Genomic DNA, 23,657 nt, shown 5'->3' on the forward strand with positions numbered 1-23,657 from the left:
GGTGGTATTTTGTCCGGTTTTGGAATTAGGGTGATGGTGGAGTCATAGAATGTCTTTGGGAGTGTTCCTTCTTCTTCAACCTTTTGAAAAAGTGTAAGGAGGATGGGTATAATTCCCCTTTGTATGTTTGGTAGAACTCACCTGTGAAGCCATCTGGTCCTGGACTTTCATTTGTAGGGAGTGTTTTTATGACATAATCAATTTTATTTCTAGTGATCGGTCTATTCAGTTGATCTATTTCTTCTTGATTCAGTTTTGGCAGGGGTTAAGGTACTTAAAAAAAAGGGCAACCACAAATCAAAACCGAACATTACATTCACAAAATCTGAAACGAAAAGTACTCAAGCATAAAATAAATGGAAACCATCCAACCAAAAAAAGAAAAGAAGAGAAACATAGAATCAACTGGAAAACAAGGTTTAAAATGGCAGTAAATACATATCTATCAATAATCACCTTAAATGTCATTTGACTGAATGCTCCAATCAAAAGACACAGGGTGGCAGATTGGATAAAAAGGCAAAAACCTTCAATCTCCTGTCTACAAGAAATTCACCTTAAAGCAAAAGACCATATAGATTGAAAGTGAGGGGATGGGAAAAGATATTTCATGCCAACGGACAAGACAGGAAAGCAGGAGTTGCAATACTCATATCAGACAAAACAGACTTTAAAACAAAGGTCATAAAGAAAGATAAGGAAGGACACTATTTAATGGTTAAAGAATCCATTCAAGAAGAGGATATTACAATCGTCAATATATATGCCCCTGATATAGGAGCACCCAGATACCTCCAACAAATACTAACAGACATAAAAGAAGAAATTGATGGGAACACAATCATAGTAGGAGACTTTTAATACCCCACTCACATCAATGGACAGATCCTCCAGACGGAAAATCAATAAGGCAACAGAGATCCTAAAGGACACAATAGAAAAGTTAGACTTAATTGACATTTTCAGGACTTTACATCCAAAAAAATTAGAATACACATTCTTCTCAAGTGCACATGGAATGTTCTCAGGAATTGATCACATACTGGGGCACAAAGCTAACCTCAACAAATTTGAGTATAGAAATTATTTCAAGTATCTTCTCTGACCATAAGGGCATGAAACTAGAAATCAACCACAGGAAAAGAAATGAGAAAAAACTTTTTACGTGGAGACTAAACAACATGATACTAAAAAACCCATGGGTCAATGAGGAAATCGAGAAGGAAATTAAGAAATACCTCGAGACAAATGATAATGAAGATACAACAGCTCAGAGTCTATGGGATGCGCAAAGGCAGTGCTCAGAGGGAAATTCATAGCAATGCAGGTCTTCTTCAAAAAGAAGAAAAATCTCAAATGGAAAACTTAACCCATCACCTAAATGAATTAGAAAAAGAACAAACAAAACATAAAGTCAGCAGAAGGAAGGAAACTATAAAGATCAAAGAGGCAATCAATAAAATAGAGATTAAAAAAAACAATAGAAAAAATCAATAAAACTAAGAGCTGCTTCTTTGAAAAGGTAAACAAAATTGAGAAAACTCTGGCTGGATTCACCAAGAAGAGGAGAGAAAAAACCCAAATAAACAAAATAAGAAATGAAAAAGGAGAAGTCACAACTGATACTACAGAAATACAAAAAAACCATGAGAGAATACTATTAACAATTGTATGCCAACAAATTTGTTTGTATTATTTAAATGTTGGCATTTAACCCTATCTATCTCGAGTCATCTTAGCAATGTTCTTTTGCGCCAGGAGAGAGATACCCTAACAATATCCGGCATGGGGTCAGGACGCTATAATAGAAAAGCATGGTCTCTGGATATCCTTTCTTCAACCAAGCTTTTAGTTCAAGATTAGACACAATTTGGAGTTCCCACCATGGCTCAGTGGTTAGCAAACCCAGTCAGTATCCTTAAGGACGCAGGTTTGATCCCTGGCCTCCCTTGGTGGGTTAAGAATCCGGCATTGCTGTGGCTGTACAGTAGGCTGGCAGCTACAGCTCTGATTCGACCCCTAGCCTAGGGAACATCCATATTCAGGGGGTGCAGTCCTAAAAAGACAAAAAACATAAAAATAAAAATATTAGACCCAATTTGAAAAGTCTCTTTCATTTTTTTCTCTGTGTTTCTACCATTGTTCCTAGGGTATACAGTCCTCTAATTAATGAGGCATTTCTTTAGTTAGCTACTAGAAAGTCAGTTGGAGACATAGGATCTTCTAGTCCAATTAAATGGTAGAATCATTCCTAAGTATAGAAGTCTCTGGGGTCAAACTGCATTTATATTTGTGTATTATTTCTTCCTATTTGTTTACTATTTAAATACATACAAAGGATTTTTGGAGAGTTTATTGTTTTTGTTTCATTGCATATTAAGTCTGTCTTAGGTTTCTGTCTTGTGCAGATTGCCATTTAAGGAAGGGTTAACCACTAGGATGCATTTTTCTCCTAATGCATTTATTTAAACTGTTGTTTCTTAGAAAGATGTGGCAGTATCAACTGCAAGATCTCCCACAGAATTTAGCAAATGGAAAGAAAAAAAAAAGTGAATTTGCCAAATATGGTAGCATGTGATATAAATTGTGGCAGAGATTCTAAGTAAATAAAAGTACATAATAAGTGGAAAATAAAGCGATAACTTGCCCTGTAAGTTATGATGTTCTTGAGAAATGGCACAAAGGCAAATAATCAGTTATGAGTCAGCACATTCTTCAGAGCACTTACAAAGGTAAACTTTTACATCCAAAATGATCTTAAGTAAAATGAACTAGGTTTTAAAGTGACTGATGGATTGGATTCCCATAGTGTCCTTGTATTATATGCTCCATTTGTACACCTGAGAGGTGCCATAAGGAAAAATAGGTTCTCTTTCGAATTACCTAAAGGCGGTCAGACAGGTTATTTATTTCAGGTAGTCATTCACTTCTTGACACTACTTAATGTCTACCCCTTGAAATTCTGAGACTGTGAACAGCACCTTAAATACAAATAGCATAGTCATTAACAAGTGAGTCCAAAGAAAACCTGGCAGAGGGCAAACCACATCTTAACCAGTGTGCTGGCCCAGTGCAAAAGTCAGAAAACAATGAATGTGGTCCAGAATGTGTTCATTTTTAGACTTCAAATTCCTAAACTCCTACAAATGAACAAGAAGCCAGAATTATATAATAATTTAAGAATGCAAGATTTGGATATAGCACTTTTTTTTTTCCCCATTTTTGGCTGTTCCCACAGCATATGAAGTTCCCAGGCCAGGAGTCAGATCTGAGCCACAGTTGCAACCTATGCTGCAGATGCTACAACGCCAGATCCTTTAACTCACTGTGCAGAGCCGAGGATCAAACTTACATCCTGGCACTGCAGAGATGCTGCTGATAGCATTGCTCCATAGCGGGAACTCTTGGATATAGTATTTTTAGTTGATAATTGACATATTAGTTTTAAGTGTACAATCTAATAATTTCTTATTTGTATATATTTTGAAATGATCATCGCAATATGTCTGGTTAACATTCATCATCTCACATAGTTACAAAATGTTTTCTCGTGATGATAATATTTAAATTCTACTCTTAGCAACTCTCAAATATATATTTATTCAGCATGCTGTACATTACATCCCCAGGACTTAAATGTTTTTAAACTGGAAGTTGGTACCTTTTGACCCCCTTCAACTACTTTACCCTCTCCTACCTACCCCCTGCCTCTGGCAACTGCCAATCTGTTTTGTGTATCTATGAGCTCAGTCTTTCAATTTTTTATCTCTTTTTTTTTTTTTAAAGATCCCACATATGGGTGAGATCATATGGGTCTCTCTCTATATGACTTACTTCACATAGCAGAATGCCCTCAAGGTCCATCCATGTGTTCACAAATAGCAAGATTCCCCCTTTTTATGACCAAGTAATATTTATACATTTATATAAGTATACACATATACATATATATACATACACATGCCTTTTTATATGTGTATATATCTATATACAGACATTACACAAATATATATCATACTTTTTTTTTTTTGCTTTTTTTAGGGCCGCAGGTGTGTCATATGTAAATTCCCTGGCTAGTGGTTGAATCTGAGATACAGCTGCTGGCCTATGCCACAGCCATAGGAACACGGGATCTGAGTTATACCTGTGACCTACACCATAGATCGAGGAAACACCAGATCCTTAATCCACTGAGCAAGGCCTTGGATCGAGCCCACATCCTCATGGATACTAATTGGGCTCATTACCATTGAGCCACAATGGGAACGTCCATATTTTCTTCATCCATCCATCCATCCATCACTGGACATTTTCATTGCTTCCTTGTTTGGGATACTATAAATAATGCTGCAGTGAACATAGGTCTGCATTTAACTTTTAGAGTTACTGTTTTCAGTTTTTTCAGATAAATACCTAAAAGTGGAATTGCAGGCTCGTATGGGAGTTCTAGTTTTAATTTTTTAAGTAAACTTAATACTGCACCAATTTACATTTCCACCAACAGTGCACAAGTGTTCCCCTTTCTCCACATCCTAATATTTGTTATTTCATATCTTTTTGATAATGGCCATTCTAACAGGTGTGAAATGAGATCTCATTGTAGTTTTGATTTACATTTCCCTGATGGTAGTATTGAGCACCTTTTCATATTGGCCATCTGTATGTATTCCTTGGGAAAACGTCTACTTATATCCTCTGCCCATGTTTTCATCAGAGTGTTTTTCTATTATTGAGTTGTGTGAGGTCTTTATATATTTTAGATATTAACCCTTTGTCAGATATATGATTTGTAAATATTTTCCATAGGTTACTTTTTCATTTAGTTGATGGTATCTTTTGCTGTGCAGAAGCTCTGTAGTTTGTTTATTTCTGCATTTATTCCCTTTTCTTTTGTTATCAAATACAAAAATCATTCCCAAGATCATTGTCAAGGAGTTTGCCACCTATGTTTTCCTCTGGAAGTTTTATCCTCGCAGGTCTTAGATTAAGCCATTATGAGTTAGTTTTTGTGCATGATGTTAGATCATGGTTCAGTTTTTCTAACACCATTTGTGGAAGACTACCTTTTCCCCACTGTGTGCTCTTGGCTCCTTTGTCATAAACTAATTGGCCATATCTGTAAGGATTTATTTCTAGGTTCTCTATTCTGTTATATTCATTAATGTGACTTTTTTTATGCCAGTACTATGATGTTTCAGTTATTATAGCTTTGTAGTATGGTTTGAAACCAGGCTGCATACCCTCTAGCTTTGTTATTCTCTCTCTAGATTGCTTTGGCTATTGGGAATCTCACGGCTATAAAAATTTTAGGATTGTTCTGTTTCTGTGAAAAATTCCTTTTGAATTTTCCTAAGGATTGAATTGAATCTATAGATTGCTCTGGGTAGTGTGGACATTTTCACAATTTTCTTCCAATTCATGAGCATGGAATATCTTTCCATTTATTTGTGTCTTCAATTTATTTTATCAATTTCTTATAGTTTTCAGTGTATATGTCTCTCACCTTCCTGGTTAAATTTATTCCTATGCATTTTATTATTTTGATGCAATTGTAAATAGGACTCTTAATTTCTCTGATGGTTCATCATTAGTGTTAAAAAATGCAGATTTTTGCATATTGATTTTGTATCGTGATACTTTATTGCATTTGTTGCTTAGTTCTAAGTTTTTTGGCTGTGTCTTCAGGGCTTTCTATATATAAAATATGCCATCTGAAAATGCTAATAGTTTTACTTCTTACTAATTTGGGTGCCTTTTATTTTTGTCTATATCCTTGTTCCTGATCTTTATTATGTTGACGTATGTTCCTTCTGTAGCTACTTTTTTGAGAGTCTTTATCATGTATGGATGTTGAATTTTGTCAATACTTTTTTGCATCTAGTAAGATGATTTTATTTTTTTGCTCTGAGGAATCACACTGATTAGCAGATGTTGAAACATCCTTTCATCTTTGGAATAAATCCCTTTTGATCATAATGTATGCTACTTTTAATGTATTGTTGTATTCAGTTTGCTAATATTTGTCATGGATTTTTTACATCCATGTTTATCAGGGATTTTTCTTTTGGCATCCTTGTCTGGTTTTGACGTCAGGGTAATGCTGGCCTCATGAAATAGCCAAATCCATCTAATGGCTGTCATTGGACAGCACAGGTCTACAGGATAATATAGCGATATAGTCTTAAGACTGAATGCCTAACTCCGGAATCAGGCAGAAGAAATTCCTTGTTTTAATCTTTTTATTGATAAATTCAGGTAATGCCAAACACTTTTTCAATTTAAATAAGACCTTGAGACCTAGAAAAACAAAGCCCTTTGTAAAATTCTGAAATTCTCTTAAATATTCATCATTTGAAATTCAGCCCTTGATCCAGCAATCTGAGATGTGTTTCTCTCTCACACACACACACATACAAAAATGCTGATTTTAAGGTGTATCTTGTAGTTGGTGCTTAAAAATAGGTGGTATGTGAATTATTTAATAGTTAACTCTGCAAGCAGTGGAAAATGCATTTGTAGCCTTTGTATCAGATGACATGATCCATACAAATCTGTTTCCCACAGTTTCTTCTACTTTTGCTTTTTATGATAAGGAATTAAATTATAAAGGAAAAGAGATGGAATGTTTGGTTGTGACATGCTTTCATCATTGTTTCCCAAGGTAAATTGAAAGAATGGTCATTGGTCCTCTATGGCACCTCCGTGCAGCCATACTCACCCACCAATGAGTTTCCTAAAGTGGAACGTGTCCGGTATAGCCGAGTTGAAGATCCCACTGATGACTATGGGACAGAGGATTATGCAGGTGAGCTGGCTTCCAACTGTGGAGGCAGACTGAGGACAGAAAGTTCATGCATCATTCTTCCATCCAGAGATGACCTTCTACCCATACTCAGATATATTGTATTCCATCTTTCTTTCTATCCCTTAAATATTTGTATGTGTATATTCATGAATTCAAATATTCCTGGTTTTTTTTCTTTAAAGCTAAAATCACACCATAGAGTACTTATATCCTTTTTTGTCCATTAAAGGTATTATTAAGAGCACATTTCCCTGTTGTCAAATATCTATACAACACATACTTAAAATACAGCAAAATAGTCCCTCCTCTGATTGAACTATAATATATTTAGTCCATAATCTGGGATGTATTGTTGGCTTAGCGCTTTATACTATTTTAAATAAGGTTTCAGTGAATGTCATCATCAGTCTTAGAGTACATATTTAATTATTTCTGGAAAATAGGGTTTGATCCTAAGAATTACTGCATCAACGGGAATCATCAGTTTTAGGTCTTGGACGTAGTTTGGCATATTGCTTTCCAGACAAGATGTACCAGTCTACACTGTGACCAGCTGTGTGTTTACTGCACTCATTCCTGCCAGCATTGACTGGAAAGGAAAAAGTGAAAAATAATAATAATAAAGAACAGAGCATGTTTACATTTTTATATCTTTGATTGCTAGTAAATCTAAAACTTTTCTTCCATTGTAGTTCTCCGAAGTAAATACAACTGTCTTTTACCCACTTTTCTATTCACAGTGACAGCAATTTTCTTATTTATAACAATTCTTTTGTATGTTATTTACTCTCACATTGTCTTGTATTTGCTGAAAAAATGTTTCTCTTTTATCATTTGCTTCCAAAATGTCCTCTTTGTTTTGGGTTGTTGTTTTGACAGAAAAAAGAAATTGGATAACAGTTTCAGATAACATTTGTAGTTTTAACGGAATGTTTATTCTTACGGTCTCTTTTACATTTAGCCCTTCATCAAGACTTTATTTTGGTTTGTAATATGTAATGTGAAGTTCTGTCTATATGTTCCAGATAGACTAATAGCAGTGATTGAGTTATTACCCTACTTTCCCCTTCTAGTCTGGAATGTTTCTTTATAGCAATATAGTAACTTCTTAAACCAGCATCTCTTCTGTTACCACCTTTTCTGATTTATCAATCTAATAATTCTTAATCCAGTAGCACCCACAATCTATTTTAATATCTGTTTAACATCTGTATCTTGTTCTCAGAACAATTCTTAAGTCTCCCTTTTAAAGTCTTATTGGAATTTGGTTTGAATTTACATGCAATTTCATGGGAAGAATTGTTTTTACAATATGCAGTCTTTCCACCCAACACATAGACCTTGTCCCATTTTACTGAAATCTTTTAATTTTATGTAATGTTATTCTCATTAGTATTATTTCTAGATATTATGGGTCCTATTGCTACTGTAATGGAAAATATCCTTTATTGTCTTACTTTATGCTGGTATCTAGGATACCTATTGGCTGATGTGTGTTTTATCTTACATCTGGCCCTTTTGCTTAATTTTATTAATTTATATGTTTTAGTGGATTAGGGGGGAAGTTTAGGCATTGTAGCCATATCATCTGCAAATTATTTTTTTCTCCTTCCCAGTGTATTTCTGATTCCTATCCTGTTGCATTGGCTACCACTTCCAAGCAGCATTCAATCCTTCTAGGATACGATATATAACAGTGAACAAAGAGCTTCTCCTAATCGAAGACTGATTGTAAATAGCAGTTTAATGTACCTTTAGACAATAACTATTGTCTTCCTGCATCTCGACTCTGTGAGATTCTTTCTCGTGAATCACTTTAACAGAGAATTTTAAACAGGTAGTATCCCAGTGTCAACAATAAGCTTAGGTAATTCAGAGCAATTGTGCTAACCAGATACAGATTGTGTTCAATTTTTGTCTTATTTTGCTTTGAGCTTGTAAAATTACTTTTCATGTTATGACTAGCAAATCACTTTGTCTTCTCCTGTAGGAGAAAATATATCCAGAAACATAAATGGAGCATCATAGTAACCTATTACTATGTGCCTTCTGGTATGTTTCCCATTCAACTTTTGGTAATGTTAACATTATGAACATTTATACATCTTTGTGGTTTTTCTCACATTTCCAAAATGTCCACATTGGCAGTTGTGAAAGAACAAAGACAATTATTTCATTATTACCCAGCAACCTAAAATGCTAAACTGCATCTGGGATAGTTTAACATTATGAAAGAAACAACGCAGCCTGTGAACTTGCCATACAGAGCCCTTTGGCACATATCAAGAATAAATGGCTTAGGGTTTTGTTTTTTTTTTTAATTGTAGAAATCATCTGGTGAAAATTTAGGGCCACCCATGATCCCTTTTCTTTGGAGGTGTGATTTTCACCTTCATTAAGAAGTCATCCTGTCTAAAGGCACAGATGGCGTTATCATAACCAGATCCCTGTACTGTTTCATCGAATTCCAGAGACCTTGGGACCCACAGCTGGCTGAACTTCAACCCTTACACAGTAGAGATGCTCTCTCCTCATGTTCCAGAGTAGTTGGCTAAAATGCCCCAACTCGTACAAGCTGTAGAATTTAGAGATAAATTTTAAGGCTTTTGGGAAAAGAGATAAACAGTGCTGTAAAATGACTCTTAGGACTAATCAGAAATATATTTCAAGTCTGCAGTATTTGCAAGGGACTCATTTTCCATTCAGATTAAAAGGTTGTGATTACTTAGACGTGGACTAAGAAACAGGACCTCTGTTGACCCCAACTCTCCTAGCCAACTGATACTGGACTCTTAGTCTGTTTTCATCTGTAAAATGAGGGGGTATGATACTAGATTTTTCTCTAAGTCACTCCTCCCTACTTCTACCGTTTTATGTTTTGATTCAGTCAGTCTAGAACATAGTCATTCCCAAAATGATTAAAGGAGGCCATGTTTCAACAGTAAGTCCTTTTGATTAAAAGAAGTATATAGTTCAAGACATTTCTGATACCCTTGACTTACTTTTTTATACATTTCATGTATTATGTTTATTGCCAGTCAAAATTATATGAAAGAGCTTGAAGATTATGAGATAAAATATCTCAAAATATGGAAAACAGAAAAAAAGAGAGTTAGCCAAGGAAACAAAATATCTATGACTAGCTATCTATATATCATTAGCAAAATTTTTAATGACCAGTAGTCATTAGAAAACTTTTCCTCAATCACGAAATAGTTCCATCTTTCTGGCTTTTTTTCTTTTTTCTTTGCCTTGCATTTTCATTAGCTCTTTACCAAGCAAGAGACATTAGGAACCTTCATCCTAGGTCTGGAATTCTTTAAGCTTGCTTGTATCTTTAAAGTGTATGTGTAGTTTTCTTTCGTCAAGTCACCTATTGTCCTATGGTAGGATCCAATTTTAAATCTGTTATCAGTGCCTGAAGTACCTGCTTTGTAATCTACCTCTAGATGCTGATCAAACTGTGCCAGATGCCATAATGATGTTTCTTGCTGGCTACAGTATCTCAGAGGTACTCAGTGGTTTTAATGACCTTGGATGAGATAGGCAATTTGGTTAGAGCATTGAATAATAACCCTTTTTTTCTTCCCTGTCAACAGTTTGACTTCTCATTTTTCTATAAATCCAACATTTTTATCATTATGCATAGTTCATTGCAGTCGGTTTTTTCCTAGTTGCTGCAGTGGCATTGTACATTTGAATTCTGAAATACCTGTCATCTCCCACAAGGGAGCCATATGTGCTTTGCAGACCAGACCCTGACTAGGATTTACATTCTTTATACTTCAGTTATTGAGGTTTTCCCCCAAAAGGCAAGAGTTCATCTCTGGGCTTACAGCCACATTGAGTATTAGTCTACCTCATTGCATTACAAACTCTTAAAGAAAGCTCCCACTGCATAAGGGGGAGAAAAGCCAGTTTCATACCAATTTGAAGGTAAAGTTGACCTGCTTTAAAATCATTTTTTTCCAAGTGTTGTTTTTAATGTCTTTTTGAAGGTCCCTGTGACCCTGAGTGCAGTGAGGTAGGCTGTGATGGGCCAGGACCAGACCACTGCAATGACTGTTTGCACTACTACTACAAGCTGAAAAACAACACCAGGTAAGAGAGAAGCCCCATCATCACACACGCACCCTCCTCAACAGTGTTCCTGGGAGTTCTCGGGAACACACACCACGGCAGTCAGTGTTCCATGTTCTCCCACTAGGACCGAAGCACAGAAAAGATGCTGTTGCACAGCGTGCACAGAATTATAAAACATGAGACAGACCTGTATGCTGGGCAGCTGCAAACATCTTTTCTCACATTTCACAGGACAGTAGGGAGAGACCAGCTCTGCAGGTGCCTGGTCTTCTCCTCTAGACCTTGCCATCCCGCTAATGTCTGATGCCAAAGCTGCATTTGCCCTGCATAAACGTGCCAGTACACAAGTCAAATGGATGCTTTCCTGAATTCCCCAAAGTGCAAGCCCTCGATGTGGCAAAGCTGCTGGTCAGCACATTCTCACTACTCTGCTCTGGGCACTGAGGCTTTACCTCTGAGCCTCTGGCTTCTGCCTCAAGCAAATGCGTATGCACAGGGAAGGCCATGGACCAGCAAATGCCTATCAGAGGCCATTCTCTGCCAGGCAGTCTTTCTCAGCCCTACCCTCCTCCCTTCCTCCTCCATCAGGAGGAAACTCACCACAGGGAACTGACCTCCAGTGCAGCCACACTCCAGTCACCCAGACATGGACCCATTCCTGTGATTTTGATGCTGGAATTTAGATTCTTCAAAGCAAAAGGCCCTTAACTACTTCATCCCCTCATTATCTCCTAGAACAGCAAGTGCCTGACATTTTCACTGGTACTCAATAAATACTTTTTGAATGAATTAGTAATAGTAATAATGATAATAATAATAAATAGAGCCCAGCCCTTAAACTATAGGCAAGCAAGGAAGTTATCTTAAGTTTATCATAAACTACCTAAATTTATATACATATATGTTAATTTAGTTAATAGCACACAACAACCATCATTACCCTTAGACAAAAAGCATTCACATGACAAACAGCACACAACAAAATAACCCCTTATTAGGGACTTTCGGAGAAATGTGGTTCACACATGTTTTCCCTTCAACCCAACAGCACAACCCCGTTGAGAATCAGTTTCTAACCATCATCCCTTTAAGGAGCTAGACCTGAACTGGCAGATGGTTTTAGCCTTACTTGGTTTCATGTAACTGCAGTGCATCAGTGCCCTACAGAATGTGGCCCTTTGGATGTGGTGTTATTGTCATCCTTTCAAAAGGATTTTGAGACAGAGGACAGCAGTGTGCTCAGCCCCTCACTCACTCAGGACAGGGTTTCTGCTGGTGACACTGCCTCTCTTTCTTATCGGCCCCCATCACAGGATCTGTGTCTCTAGCTGCCCCCCTGGCCACTACCACGCCGACAAGAAGCGATGCAGAAAGTGTGCCCCCAACTGTGAGACCTGCTTTGGGAGCCATGGGGACCAGTGCTTGTCCTGTAAATATGGGTACTTCCTGAATGAAGAAACCAACAGCTGTGTCACCCACTGCCCTGATGGATCATATCAGGATCCCAGTGAGTTGATTCCAAAATGTGGTTTTCATTTCAATGACCAGGGTAGGAGGGGAGATGGTTCTCCACCATGAAACCTAGGCCTTGCTCATCTAACAGGATCAAGCCAGTTTCTAAGAGAACACTTTAGAATTGCTTTGTTTAAAAAAAAAAAAAAGTGAAAAATAATTTCTATAAAAATGCCTATAACTGACAGCTTCAGAGGATCCTCAGGCTTGTCCACAGGTTCGGTGACTTTCTAGGAGGACCCACAAGACTCAGTATATGGTCTTACTCATGAGCTCATTGGTGTGGCTTTTTATAGCAAAAGGATAGATTAAAATCAGCAACGTTCCCGTCATGGCACAGAAGAAACAAATCCAGCTAGGAACCATAAGGTTGCAGGTTCGATCCCTGGCCTCAATCAGTGGGTTAAGGATCCGGTGTTGCCATGAGGTGTGGTGTAGGTCACAGACACAGCTTGGATCTTGTGTTGCTGTAGCTGTGGCGTAGGACAGCAGCTGTAGCTCTCATTAGACATGGTAGCCTGGGAACATCCATATGCCATGGGTGTGGCCCTAAAAAGCAAAAAAAAAAAAAAAAAAAAAAAAAAATTTCAGCAAAGGGAGATGCAAACTTACAAGAGTTTTCTTTCAGTGGAGTAGCACAGAATGTATTTCATTCTCTAACAACAATTCATGACACTACATGTGAAATGCAGTTTGTCAGGGAACCTCCCTAAAGTCTAAGTGCCCAGGGTTGTGATGGAGTCTGGCCAGGAAGGCACCCTGTATCTGGCACGTACCGAAATTCCAGACTCCTAGAGGGAAAGTAGGTGTTCGTATTGTTTGTATAAACAGTTTAGGTACCAGAAGCCACTCTTATCAGGGTGGTGGGAAACTTCATGAAATCCAGCTTCCCAGAGATGAGCTTTTAAAGGACGGAAGCCAGGCCTGCTCTTTTCCTGTGCACTGAGCAAGGAACCAGGCCTGTATGTTATCTACAAGGTTAAAAAACATGACTTTCATGTAAAATAGAGAATGGAACTGTGTCAAAGACTTACTTACCATTGCGGGTTTGGGATGGAAATGTTCTAAAATTAGGTTGTGGTGATGGTTATACAACTATAAATATAGTAAAAATCATTGAATTATTTTTAAAAATGACTTACCCATTAATGCAGGAACCTCCAAGGTGACAAATGGGTTCAAAGATTGTCAGGTATCATAGTCTATACCAGGTAAGGCAAAATGAAGTCCATTTGCTGAGTTAGACACAAAACTGAATGATTTTCTACATAGCAATACAATTAGAATTGGGCGGGTGGTCCAAATGGACAGAAATTGTTAGCAACTTTATCAAACAAAAATCTGTAAATTAACATGTAACTTCATAGAATTGGGCCCTAATGAGCTGTCATTTGTGAATAGACAAAGGTTCATTACCTGGAGAATTCCACAATCCTTGGGCATACCTCCTTTTAGATAGTGCTATGCTATGGCCCTGACAAGGGCTGCAGGTATATTTTGCTTTATTTCTGAGTTCTCAATAATTTGTCTGAGCAAGAATGTCACACCATGGTATAACACTCAAATTTCCTATTTCTGCCCAACCTAAGAAAAAAGAAAACCCAAGTTTAAAAGAACAAGAGTTACTTTGTTTTTTTGTTTTAGGACCGCACCTGTGGCATATAGAATTTCCCAGGCTAAGGACTGAATCGGATCTATAGCTTCCAGCCTACACCACAGCCACAGCAATGCCAGATCTGAGCTGCGTCTGCAACCTATACCACAGCTCACAGCACCACTGGGTCCTTAACCCACTGAGCAAGGCCAGGGATTGAATCCGCATCCCCATAGAAACCAGGTGGATTCTTTTCTGCTGCACCACAGTGGGAACTCCAGAACAAGAGTTATTTTAAAAGACCAGTCAAGTGGATCCTCTTGCTTCTTAAGTCAAAACTCTCTCTTGATTCAAAGGCAGGCATTTCTCTATGAAGGAGATGGGGCTCTCAATTTTCCCTTTAGAGTAATGAGTAGGGATTCCTCTGTAGTTTTTGTTTTCCCCAAAATTTGGAACAGGAGCTGCAGCTTGATAGTGGAATGAGAAAAATCACAGTGGGGAGGGGACATAAGGGATCAGAAATAAGCACGATTCCTGGAAGAAAGAATTCAAAATTCTATCAAAAAGGCTGAGCCTTACAAAAGAAATTTGGTTCTAGATGGTATATGATAGGATCAGGATCATTGAGACAATCAAGTTCCTTTGCCAAAGCCTGAGAGGCAGACAATTAAGGAAGGCTATTTGAACAATTACTTTGCTGATATAAGTGGTCTGTGCATTTCTCTCCTTCTGTGCAATTGCCTTTTATTATAATTTCCTCCTTTAATGAGTCCGTTTACGTAAAACATAGTGATTATGTACAAACATGATTACCAGCAGCATATTTGCAGTTCCCTTGAATAATGTCATTGACTTCTCAAGACAAGCTGGGAGGCAGGCATCACTTTAATATTTAGATAGCAGATGGGAGAACAGAGGCTGATAACTTGCCCGATGGAAATGCTGAAAGCAGAGCTCAAATTTAGGTCCTACGCCACAGCCACCAGGCTCAATAACACGATAAGAGGGAGGCCATGTAACTACTACTGGAAAATTGTAAAGGACTTGATAGAGGCTCAGACTTGTGAAAGGAGGTGGACCTCCAGGAGGATCTTAAAGGGATCCACGATAGCAGTGCTTCTCTGTGGAACCCTAAAAAACACCAGCCTTTAAAGAGAAGCTTGTGGACAAAGCTTCATTCAGTCCTACACATACCTGAGGGTAAAATCCACCTGCATCTCAGAGAAGGTATCAAGCCTCCCAAAAATCTTCACCTGAGGTAAAAGGCCTTAATAGATAACAAATCATCATTTTCCACTATATATATAAAACAAGAAAACATTCTTGCCACTTTTTTTCCCCAAGAGCAGCCAGTGTTTGGTATTTAACAGGAAAGCCAGTATTCATGGAATATTTTTCATTCAAATATATTTCTTTTCTCCAGAATAGAATTATTGTCTGAAATGTAATGACATTTACATTGATTGCACAGCTGCTAAAAAGTACAGGGCACTATACTAACCTATACAAGAAGTAATCAACCCTTACCTTGCAATCTTGAATGCAGGGTCTTTTCTTGTGTAATTCATCAGAGTGGATCCTTAAAGCTGTGAGCATGGGGTCTACCATTCCATTCCTTACCCGCTAGTGTTGCTTCTCAATACTTACTAGTGATGCTGGCCCCAGCTTTATTGGTGAGATTTTCATTTTAGGAAGTTAGGAAACCCTGCTTGGGAAAGAGAATGAGAAGAAGGAAAAAACAGTAAACTGTTTCAGAACTGCCTGGGCCATAGTTCTCATCTACAAAATGGTAGATATCGCCAAGGTAATTCCCAACACCATAATTCCTACCTGTATTTGGTTTGCTGAGAAGTGATACCAAATGTTGAGTCTAGGGCTTTTCTTACAATTTTCTACTCAAGGTCATGTGTACTATAGCATACATTGGTAAACATTAAAACATCTCCGTATGCTTTTATAGATCCAGTTGACTAATTGATTTCTGAACTTTTTACTTTTTTTTTTTTTTTTTTTTTTTTTTTAAACAGAGAAAAACCTTTGCCGGAAATGCAATGAAAACTGCAAGACATGCACTGAATCAGACAACTGTACAGAATGTAGGGAGGGGTTAAGGTAAGAGAGTGAAGGATTTCACCAAGTAACACAGTCCAAGGACTTCTCAGTATAAAGGTTTTTTTTAAAGTAAATAAATAACTCTTTTATAAAAAGTCACCCCTGGTTTGACTCCCAGTTCAAACACACTTGATTGCTATTTGCATTATCTCTACCATTTTATGTGAAAAATGGGATGCCATCTTGGCTAAGGAAGGTTTATAAACCAAATGAAATTCTCTTTAGAAAAGATAGCTCAAATGCAAATTTTTAGAAAATGATGATTTGAAAGACTTTCTTTGGGCTTTTTGACCGGCGGTGCATCAGTCAAGGATTACTGTGTAGGTAACACCAATGAATTATATTTAATCCCCTTGATTCTTTCCTTTGATGGTCTAAACTATTCCCTTATCTTTTATTTCTCTATATAGCCGATCATTCTCTTATCTTAAGCACCTCAGGATTGGTTCCATTGTGCTATGGTATGCACATAGATTTAATACCAGGGGATGTTTTCCTTGAATGGATGGGACTTGCTCATTGCTAAAGCCAGATAGTTGATGGATTCTTTCAGAAAATAATATGCAGCTGAAACGAACTAGGTATTCTCTTGATTTCCTTAGAAGAAGATCAGATCATCCCACTTTGAGTGAGGCGTTGGTCTCTGGGTTTACATAGATCTAGAATTCTGCCCCATTCCATCCCTTTTACGTATCAGTAGTACCTCTATTTCCGCCTTTCATCTGAGGCCAAATATATAGGTCCAGGCAGTTTCTAGGAAGGTGATTCTTCACATCATTTTTACTTAGATTATCTGTGGCTTTTTTTTCCCCATAAATGCGTTCGATGTCAGTTTTTTAGTTTTTTAAGCACCTTTTATCATAAGACTTTGGTTTTGATAAATTATTCTAGTCCGCTTCCTAATTCTTCTTGGAGAAGGAGCAGATTGTTAAAATAAAAAGCAAGATAAATGTGGACTCACATCTTTCTCTGACATTTATCAGCTGTGCGATCACGGCCAAGTCACTTAGCCCCTCAGAGCCCCAATGATGCTGAATTATGATAGGAATTAACTGTAGTGGAGTTCCCATCTTGACACAGTGGAAATGAATCCGACTAGGAACTGTGAGGTTGCAGGTTCAATCCCTGGCCTCGATCAGTGGGTTAATGACCCATCATTGTCGTGAGCTATAGTGGTGCAGGTCACAGACACAGCTCGGACCTGGCATTGCTGTAGCTATGGCATAGAGCAGCAGTTGTAGGTCCGATTCAACCCCGAGCTCTAGTAATATTTTCAAAGCACTTATTCCAGTATCTGACACAGAACTGGTGCATGCAAAATAAGATTATTTTCTCTGTAAAATGTTCCCTAAGAAATACAGAAAATATATTCATTTTAAATATACCATTAGCCACTTTAAAAGAAATAAAATATTATTTCAACATGTAATCAATATAAGACCATATTTTACATTCTTTTTTGTTTGTAGTAACCAATCTTTGAAATCACGTATGTATTTTACCCCTAAAGCACATTTCAAGTCAGACAATTTTTTATGAGAAATATGTCATCTGTGTTTAGATTTTATAAAATTTAGATCAAGAAGTAGACTTTATATAGCCAAGTTCCACACTTACTCAGGAGTCTGCCCATAACCAAATCAAACATCAATTTATAAAATTTAGAATGAAATTAACAAAAAGAAAATTTTTAATTTTGTTCCTTGGCCACACCAGCCACATTTCAAGTGCTCTGGAGCCACGAGTGCTAGTGCATGTGGGACAGCACAGGTCTAACCTGGCTGACTTGTCACAGAAAGAACTCAGGTGTTCATGGTACCAGGTTCATTAGCCTCACCAGCCCTGCATTTTGGAAGCAGCAGAAAGTACCGAGTTCACAGTGCCTGCTCTCTGCTTCACATCCCATTTAGTGCCTTCCCTCCCCACACAGTGCAGTGTCCTGCTGAAGTGAGTGCCAACCTCAGAAGGAAGATCCTTTTTTAGAAAACGAGGCAGCTTCTTAAAAACTTTGAGAAGTTTTTCAGTGGTCCTCTTTCCACCCCAGAAGGTTCATTTGATGCACTCTCTTCTTTTCCCAGCTCTACAGAAAGAGAAAGGATTTTCTTTTATTGGCTTTTTAAATGACAGCTCTCTCTGGCCAGTGACAAGACATATGAATGAAGCACCCTGCATTTTCCTTAGGGGCTTTGAGGGTTGACCATGTTGCCTCAGAGGATCTGTAAATCTTTAACTGTGGCTAAAAACAAACTGAAAAATATCTATGCATAAAATACTAGAAGGAACTAGATTAAAATGTGCACAGGACTGTTTGGGATTCTTTTTCATCTACTTCTGTTTTGTTCTTTCCAAATTTCTTTAATGAGCATAGGAAAAAATAAATTTTACTTTTTAAAAGCATGCTCTGTATATAAAGCAAAGTCAAGTAAATATGGATTGGAGCAATATGGAAAGTAAGATAATAGAAACTATTTGACCTGCTCTTCAGATACCCATTTTCTAGTATTGTCTATCTGGTGACATGGGATTATGGTAAATCACACTGTTGAGTTATTCAGTGAGTAGAGCTGTCTATTAAATGTTGTAAATTCTATGTATTTATTTTTAAGAATCTGTATATGTATGACTGGGTCACTTTGCTGTACAGCAGTAATTGACACATCACTAAATCAATTATACTTTAATAAAAAAATGTTTTTTAATCTGTAGACTGAAAAATTTCATAGCTGATAGAAAATTAGGAGAAAGAAAAAAATACCCATTCTTATTTGACATTTTAGCAACTCATTACATAACATATTTAGAGAAAATATGGTGCAGCTAACACCTAAAAACACCAAATAATACTATAACTAAGAAGAGTTGAGATGTTTGGAGAAGGAACAGTTTGAGTAGATAATTTTGCCTAATTTTTCATAGAGTTAAAAATTAATATTTCAATTAACAGAGGCAAAAAGATATTAGAATTCTGTTGTTTTGATAGGAACCAAGAGAAGAACTAAAATCAGAAACACTTAAAAACAAACAAAAAAAGCTATTCCTGGGAGCTTGTGGGTATTGGGCAGGAATAGTTGTGCCCTTTTATTCATTTGTAATTCATTTTACTTGTGTTCCTACTACATTTATAGTTACAAAACGACTGAATTTTAATGTGTAGTTCGTCTAGTTAGTCTGTCAGGGAATTGGTAGGCATATTGTTAAATAAGGTGATTGTTTGGGTGAATATAATACTTTTTAAAACCTCCAGATTAGGAGTTCCTGTCGTGGTGCATCGGAAACAAATCCGACTAGGAACCATGAGGTTGCGGGGTTCGATCCCTGGCCTCGCTCAGTGGGTGAAAGATCCAGCATTGCCATGAGCTGTGGTATAGGTCAAAGACACGGCTCAGATCTGGCATTGGTGTGACTGTGGCATAGGTCGGCAGCTGTAGCTGCTATTAGACCCCTAGCTTGGAAACCTCCATGTGCTTCCGGTGTAGCCCTAAAAAGCGCACGTACACACACACACACACACACACACACACACACACACACACACACACACACACACAAACCCTCCAGACTATAAGCTGTGGAGTAAAGAAGAAATTTGTCAGCCAGTCTAATAGTTAAGAGAATCTCCCCAAAGATAACCATTATAGACACAGAGAAGCATTACAGGCATTGGGAGGGGGAAGAAAGAGGGTACAAGAGCTATTTCCCCTGCTTTGAAGCTTTGACAAATCCATTTGTCCCAGGGCAGTGGGGGTTAGGGGGGCTGTATTTGTTATTCAGGTAGTTGGGGAGTCTTACCTTTCTGCCTGGTCACAGCAGTCTGCGTCTGTGCCTTTAGCCTGCAGGGATCCCGGTGTTCTGTTGCCTGTGATGATGGACGGTACTTCAACGGCCAGGACTGCCAGCCTTGCCACCGCTTCTGCGCCACCTGTGCTGGTACCTTCTCCCCCAGTCCTCTTGTTTATTTTTCTGGCTCTGGTTTGGCTTTGTTTATCTGTCTTCATCCATCACTCAGGCAAACCCACTTGATATTTTAAACTAAATGCTGGAGGAGCACACGTCCCTTCTGATAGCCATGCCCATATTCTCATCAGATATCAGTCCTCAGCAGCATCTCCTCATTTAAAACTTAAATATCCCAGTGATGCCTCCTTCTCTTGACAAAGAGATCTGATATTTTTTGGCGAATGCTCTAAAACTGGAGCATTTTAATGCAAGGAAAAGCACAAAGATAATAATTCTTAAAATTACAGTCTATTAATTCTGTTTTCACTAACTGTGCAAGAAGCAACCCTTCATGCAGCCCCTTCTGAGGTCTTGTCTCTTGTCTCCTGGATTTGTCTTGCTTTTCAGGAGCAGGCGCTGATGGGTGTATTAACTGCACAGAGGGCTACTTCATGGAGGATGGGAGATGTGTGCAAAGCTGTAGTATCAGCTATTACTTCGACTCTTCAGAAAATGGCTTCAAATCCTGCAAAAAGTAAGTGGATCCACTGCTTAAGCCCAACTGTGTGGCTACTGGGTTTCTTATTTGAGTGCATTCATAAATAATATCATTTATGATAAAAATAAGGTTCAAAGCTTTATCTCTAGACACTGCTTTGCAATTTTAATCCAGCTGATTTTGGTGGGGGTTTTTTGTTTACTTCGGGGTTTTTTTTTTTTTTGCACCTTAGGAGTACTTTAAAACCTCAAAAGTAGTATTTTGGTTTCAAGCGCATGCTCTTTCCCCTCTAAAATCTCAGTCTACCTGCTTTTTAACGTTGTCAAACCTCGCAATTGTAAGAAAAGATTTTTGCGTCATCTTCAAAGGGAGAATTAAGTTTAAGACATTAAGAGGTTGATAGCAAACACATCTTTTCCTGTGCTTGATGTCTGAAAGGATGATAAATTGTACCTTCTCCCCATAGATGTGATGCCAGCTGTTTGACATGCAATGGTCCAGGGTTCAAGAACTGTACCAGCTGCCCCAGTGGATATCTCTTAGACTTAGGAATGTGTCAAATGGGAGCCATCTGCAAGGACGGTGAGTACAACTGTTCATTGTGATCTGAGCAAATTATGATCTATGTTTAGCTCTAATATATTTGCACTTAAGCACAAAACTACTGAGCATGCCCCAGGTAGGCCACACTTGCTATTGTGATGGCATTCATTCATCTTGAACTTACACCCTCAATGGATTTGGTTTGGGGGCTTCTAATTGCAAGGAGAACTAAAGCATCCATTGACTAAGATGGCACTAGTTAATTTTTTTAATTAGCAAACTTTGGTCTTTAAAACTTCAGTTTTGAGTTCACAGCAAAATTGAGAAAATACAGAGTTCCCATACATCCCCTGACCACCCCCACACACAAGCTCCCCTATTATCAGCCTTCTGCACCAGAGCAATGTATTCGTTATAGCTGATGAAACTATATTGACATATCAGTATCACTGAAATCTATAGTTTACATTAGGGCTCACTCTTGTACATTCTATGAGTTTGGACAAATGTATAAAGACACGTATCCACCATTATAGTATCATACAGAACACTTCCACTGCCCTAAAAATCCTCTGTACCCTGTTTTATTCCTCCTTCCTTCCCTCCTCTGCCAAACCCCTGGAAAGCAGTATTTTTTTTTTAACTGTCTTCATAGGTTTGTCTTTTCCAGATTGTCATATAGTTAGAATTTTACATCAAATACTAACAGGAAAAGGCTACATACTTTCTTTTTTCTGGTCTTTTGTCGTATGTACTTTTCACCAGATCTTTAAAATACCCTATACATGGAGTTTTGTATCTTGCTTTCTGTACTTGCATTAGACAAACATTATCCTGTGTTTTTATAACATCTTCAGAAACTTCATTTTTAATAACCATATAAAAGGCTATCATGTGGAAATGCACTGTTTATTGCCACTTTCCTCTGATTTGGATTATTTATAATTTTGATATGTAAATCACAATCAAATCTGCAAGTCTTTCATTAGGCTTCTGACAGACAGGCATCTATCTAACAGTTACAGAACTAAAGACTTCTACATGGTGGTCCTTTTTTTTTTTTTTCCTCCAACCAGTGGTTCTTGACCAAAATGCCAGGACTGCAGACCTTCCCCCAAGATTCACTTTAAATTGGTCTTAGGGTGTGGTCTCACCACTGATATTTTTAGAAGCTTCCAGTGTTTCTAATATGCAGCCATTTGGCAAATACCAACTCTTTTTCTAGCCTCAGTTTCCCCATCTATAAAATGAATGATTTAAATTATTCCAACCCCAACTTTTCATAACCTTTAACTCTCAATATAAATAAAGCATGCCGAGAGGGCCCTAAAACTAAGTGCCTAAATTTTATGCAATCATGCATCTCAATGATGTAGAAAGGAATTTTGAACCATCATTTTTCTAAACATCATTGGATTGTTATAAAAATAGGAACTTAAAAAAGAAACTGGGCATTTGGAACAGTTTTCCCTGATAAAAATCATTTCCCTGGGTTTATTCTTTGTCTTCTTTTGAATGGCTCCTCTTCAGGAAATTTCACAAGAGGCAAAAGAGTGCTGTTGGTTGGAGAATTTGGATTCAGGAGTCAGAATGCTGTCATTCATATCTAGGCTCTCAGCTCAGGAACTTTTCTGGGTCTCACTTCCCTCCTGTAAAATTGAGAAAGAATACTATCGGCCTGATTTAGCTATTCTGCAACTTCCTGTTAGGAATCTCAAACATCAGGAAGATCTGAGCACCAACAAGATAAAAAAAAAAAAAAAAAAAAAAAAAAAAAAAAAAGCACCAACAAGAACATCATTTATGGTCTTATATCCACAGAGCATCACAGGTTACTTTGCATCTTCATAGCTTTTCTGATGTATGTTTGATCTAGAAGGGATGGGCAGACCTTCTCTGTGTTCAGGCTTTTCATGACCAGGGGCAATTCTTACAACACTGGGGTGCGATGATTGGGATGATGGCACCCCTGGGGACCATGTAAGTGCTCCTTGCTTTAAAACATGGTTCCCCTGTATCTGACTATGATCAGAATTTTTTAAGTTAGCAATTAAAAAACTAAGGGAGATTTTTTAAGTGACCAACCCTGAAGATCCAGAGTACTTGGTACCAGGCATTGCAAGTTTTGTGATGCTTTAATTACTTTCCCTAACCACAGGAAGCATGGGCTGATGTATGCCAAATGGCACTTTGGTAAAAGTGGAATGTCAGGATTCTGGGCAGGAGTGGAACGAAGAACCGTAATTTGTGATGAGTCCATTTTTCAAGCTGGTTACAGAATGAGCTCCTTGATGGCTCACCAGGCTTTTCAAATTGCAATTGCATTTAGGGATGTGCTGTTTATTTTCTTTCAACTGTCATACTCCAGTGATTCTAAGATATCCTTTTTTATATGTATTTTAACATCTGTGAAATCAGATGCATCTTATAATTCATGGCAGCTTACAACTGCTTTTGATCAGCAGGTTGATGTGACAGAGTTGTCACTGCCTGTGACTTAGTCACAGATATGTCTCGCCAACTGAGTTAAGCACGAAATCATGCCTACATTTGTTGCATTTAATTGCAGTTCA

The 23,657-nt window shown here is 37.8% G+C and overlaps 1 protein-coding gene across 4 annotated transcripts in view; it reads left to right on the forward strand.

Annotated features, from left to right (window-relative positions):
* Positions 1-23,657, forward strand: part of PCSK5 (proprotein convertase subtilisin/kexin type 5) — a 454,731-nt gene that overhangs the window by 279,603 nt on the left and 151,471 nt on the right. For all 4 annotated transcript variants that reach the window (XM_021064998.2, XM_021065005.2, XM_084988113.1 and 1 more), the window contains exons 14-20: positions 6,662-6,805; positions 10,804-10,906; positions 12,202-12,395; positions 16,022-16,106; positions 19,936-20,033; positions 20,451-20,577; positions 21,008-21,123. In XM_021064998.2, the coding sequence (XP_020920657.2) occupies positions 6,662-6,805; positions 10,804-10,906; positions 12,202-12,395; positions 16,022-16,106; positions 19,936-20,033; positions 20,451-20,577; positions 21,008-21,123 (867 nt within the window). The remainder of the gene's footprint in view (positions 1-6,661; positions 6,806-10,803; positions 10,907-12,201; positions 12,396-16,021; positions 16,107-19,935; positions 20,034-20,450; positions 20,578-21,007; positions 21,124-23,657) is intronic.

This window comes from Sus scrofa, chromosome 1 (genome assembly GCF_054392235.1).
Source record: "Sus scrofa isolate SSC_HxYL_T2T_F1_AM1 chromosome 1, Sscrofa_HxYL_maternal_Yorkshire_Landrace_v2.0, whole genome shotgun sequence".
NCBI classification, from domain to species: domain Eukaryota; kingdom Metazoa; phylum Chordata; class Mammalia; order Artiodactyla; family Suidae; genus Sus; species Sus scrofa.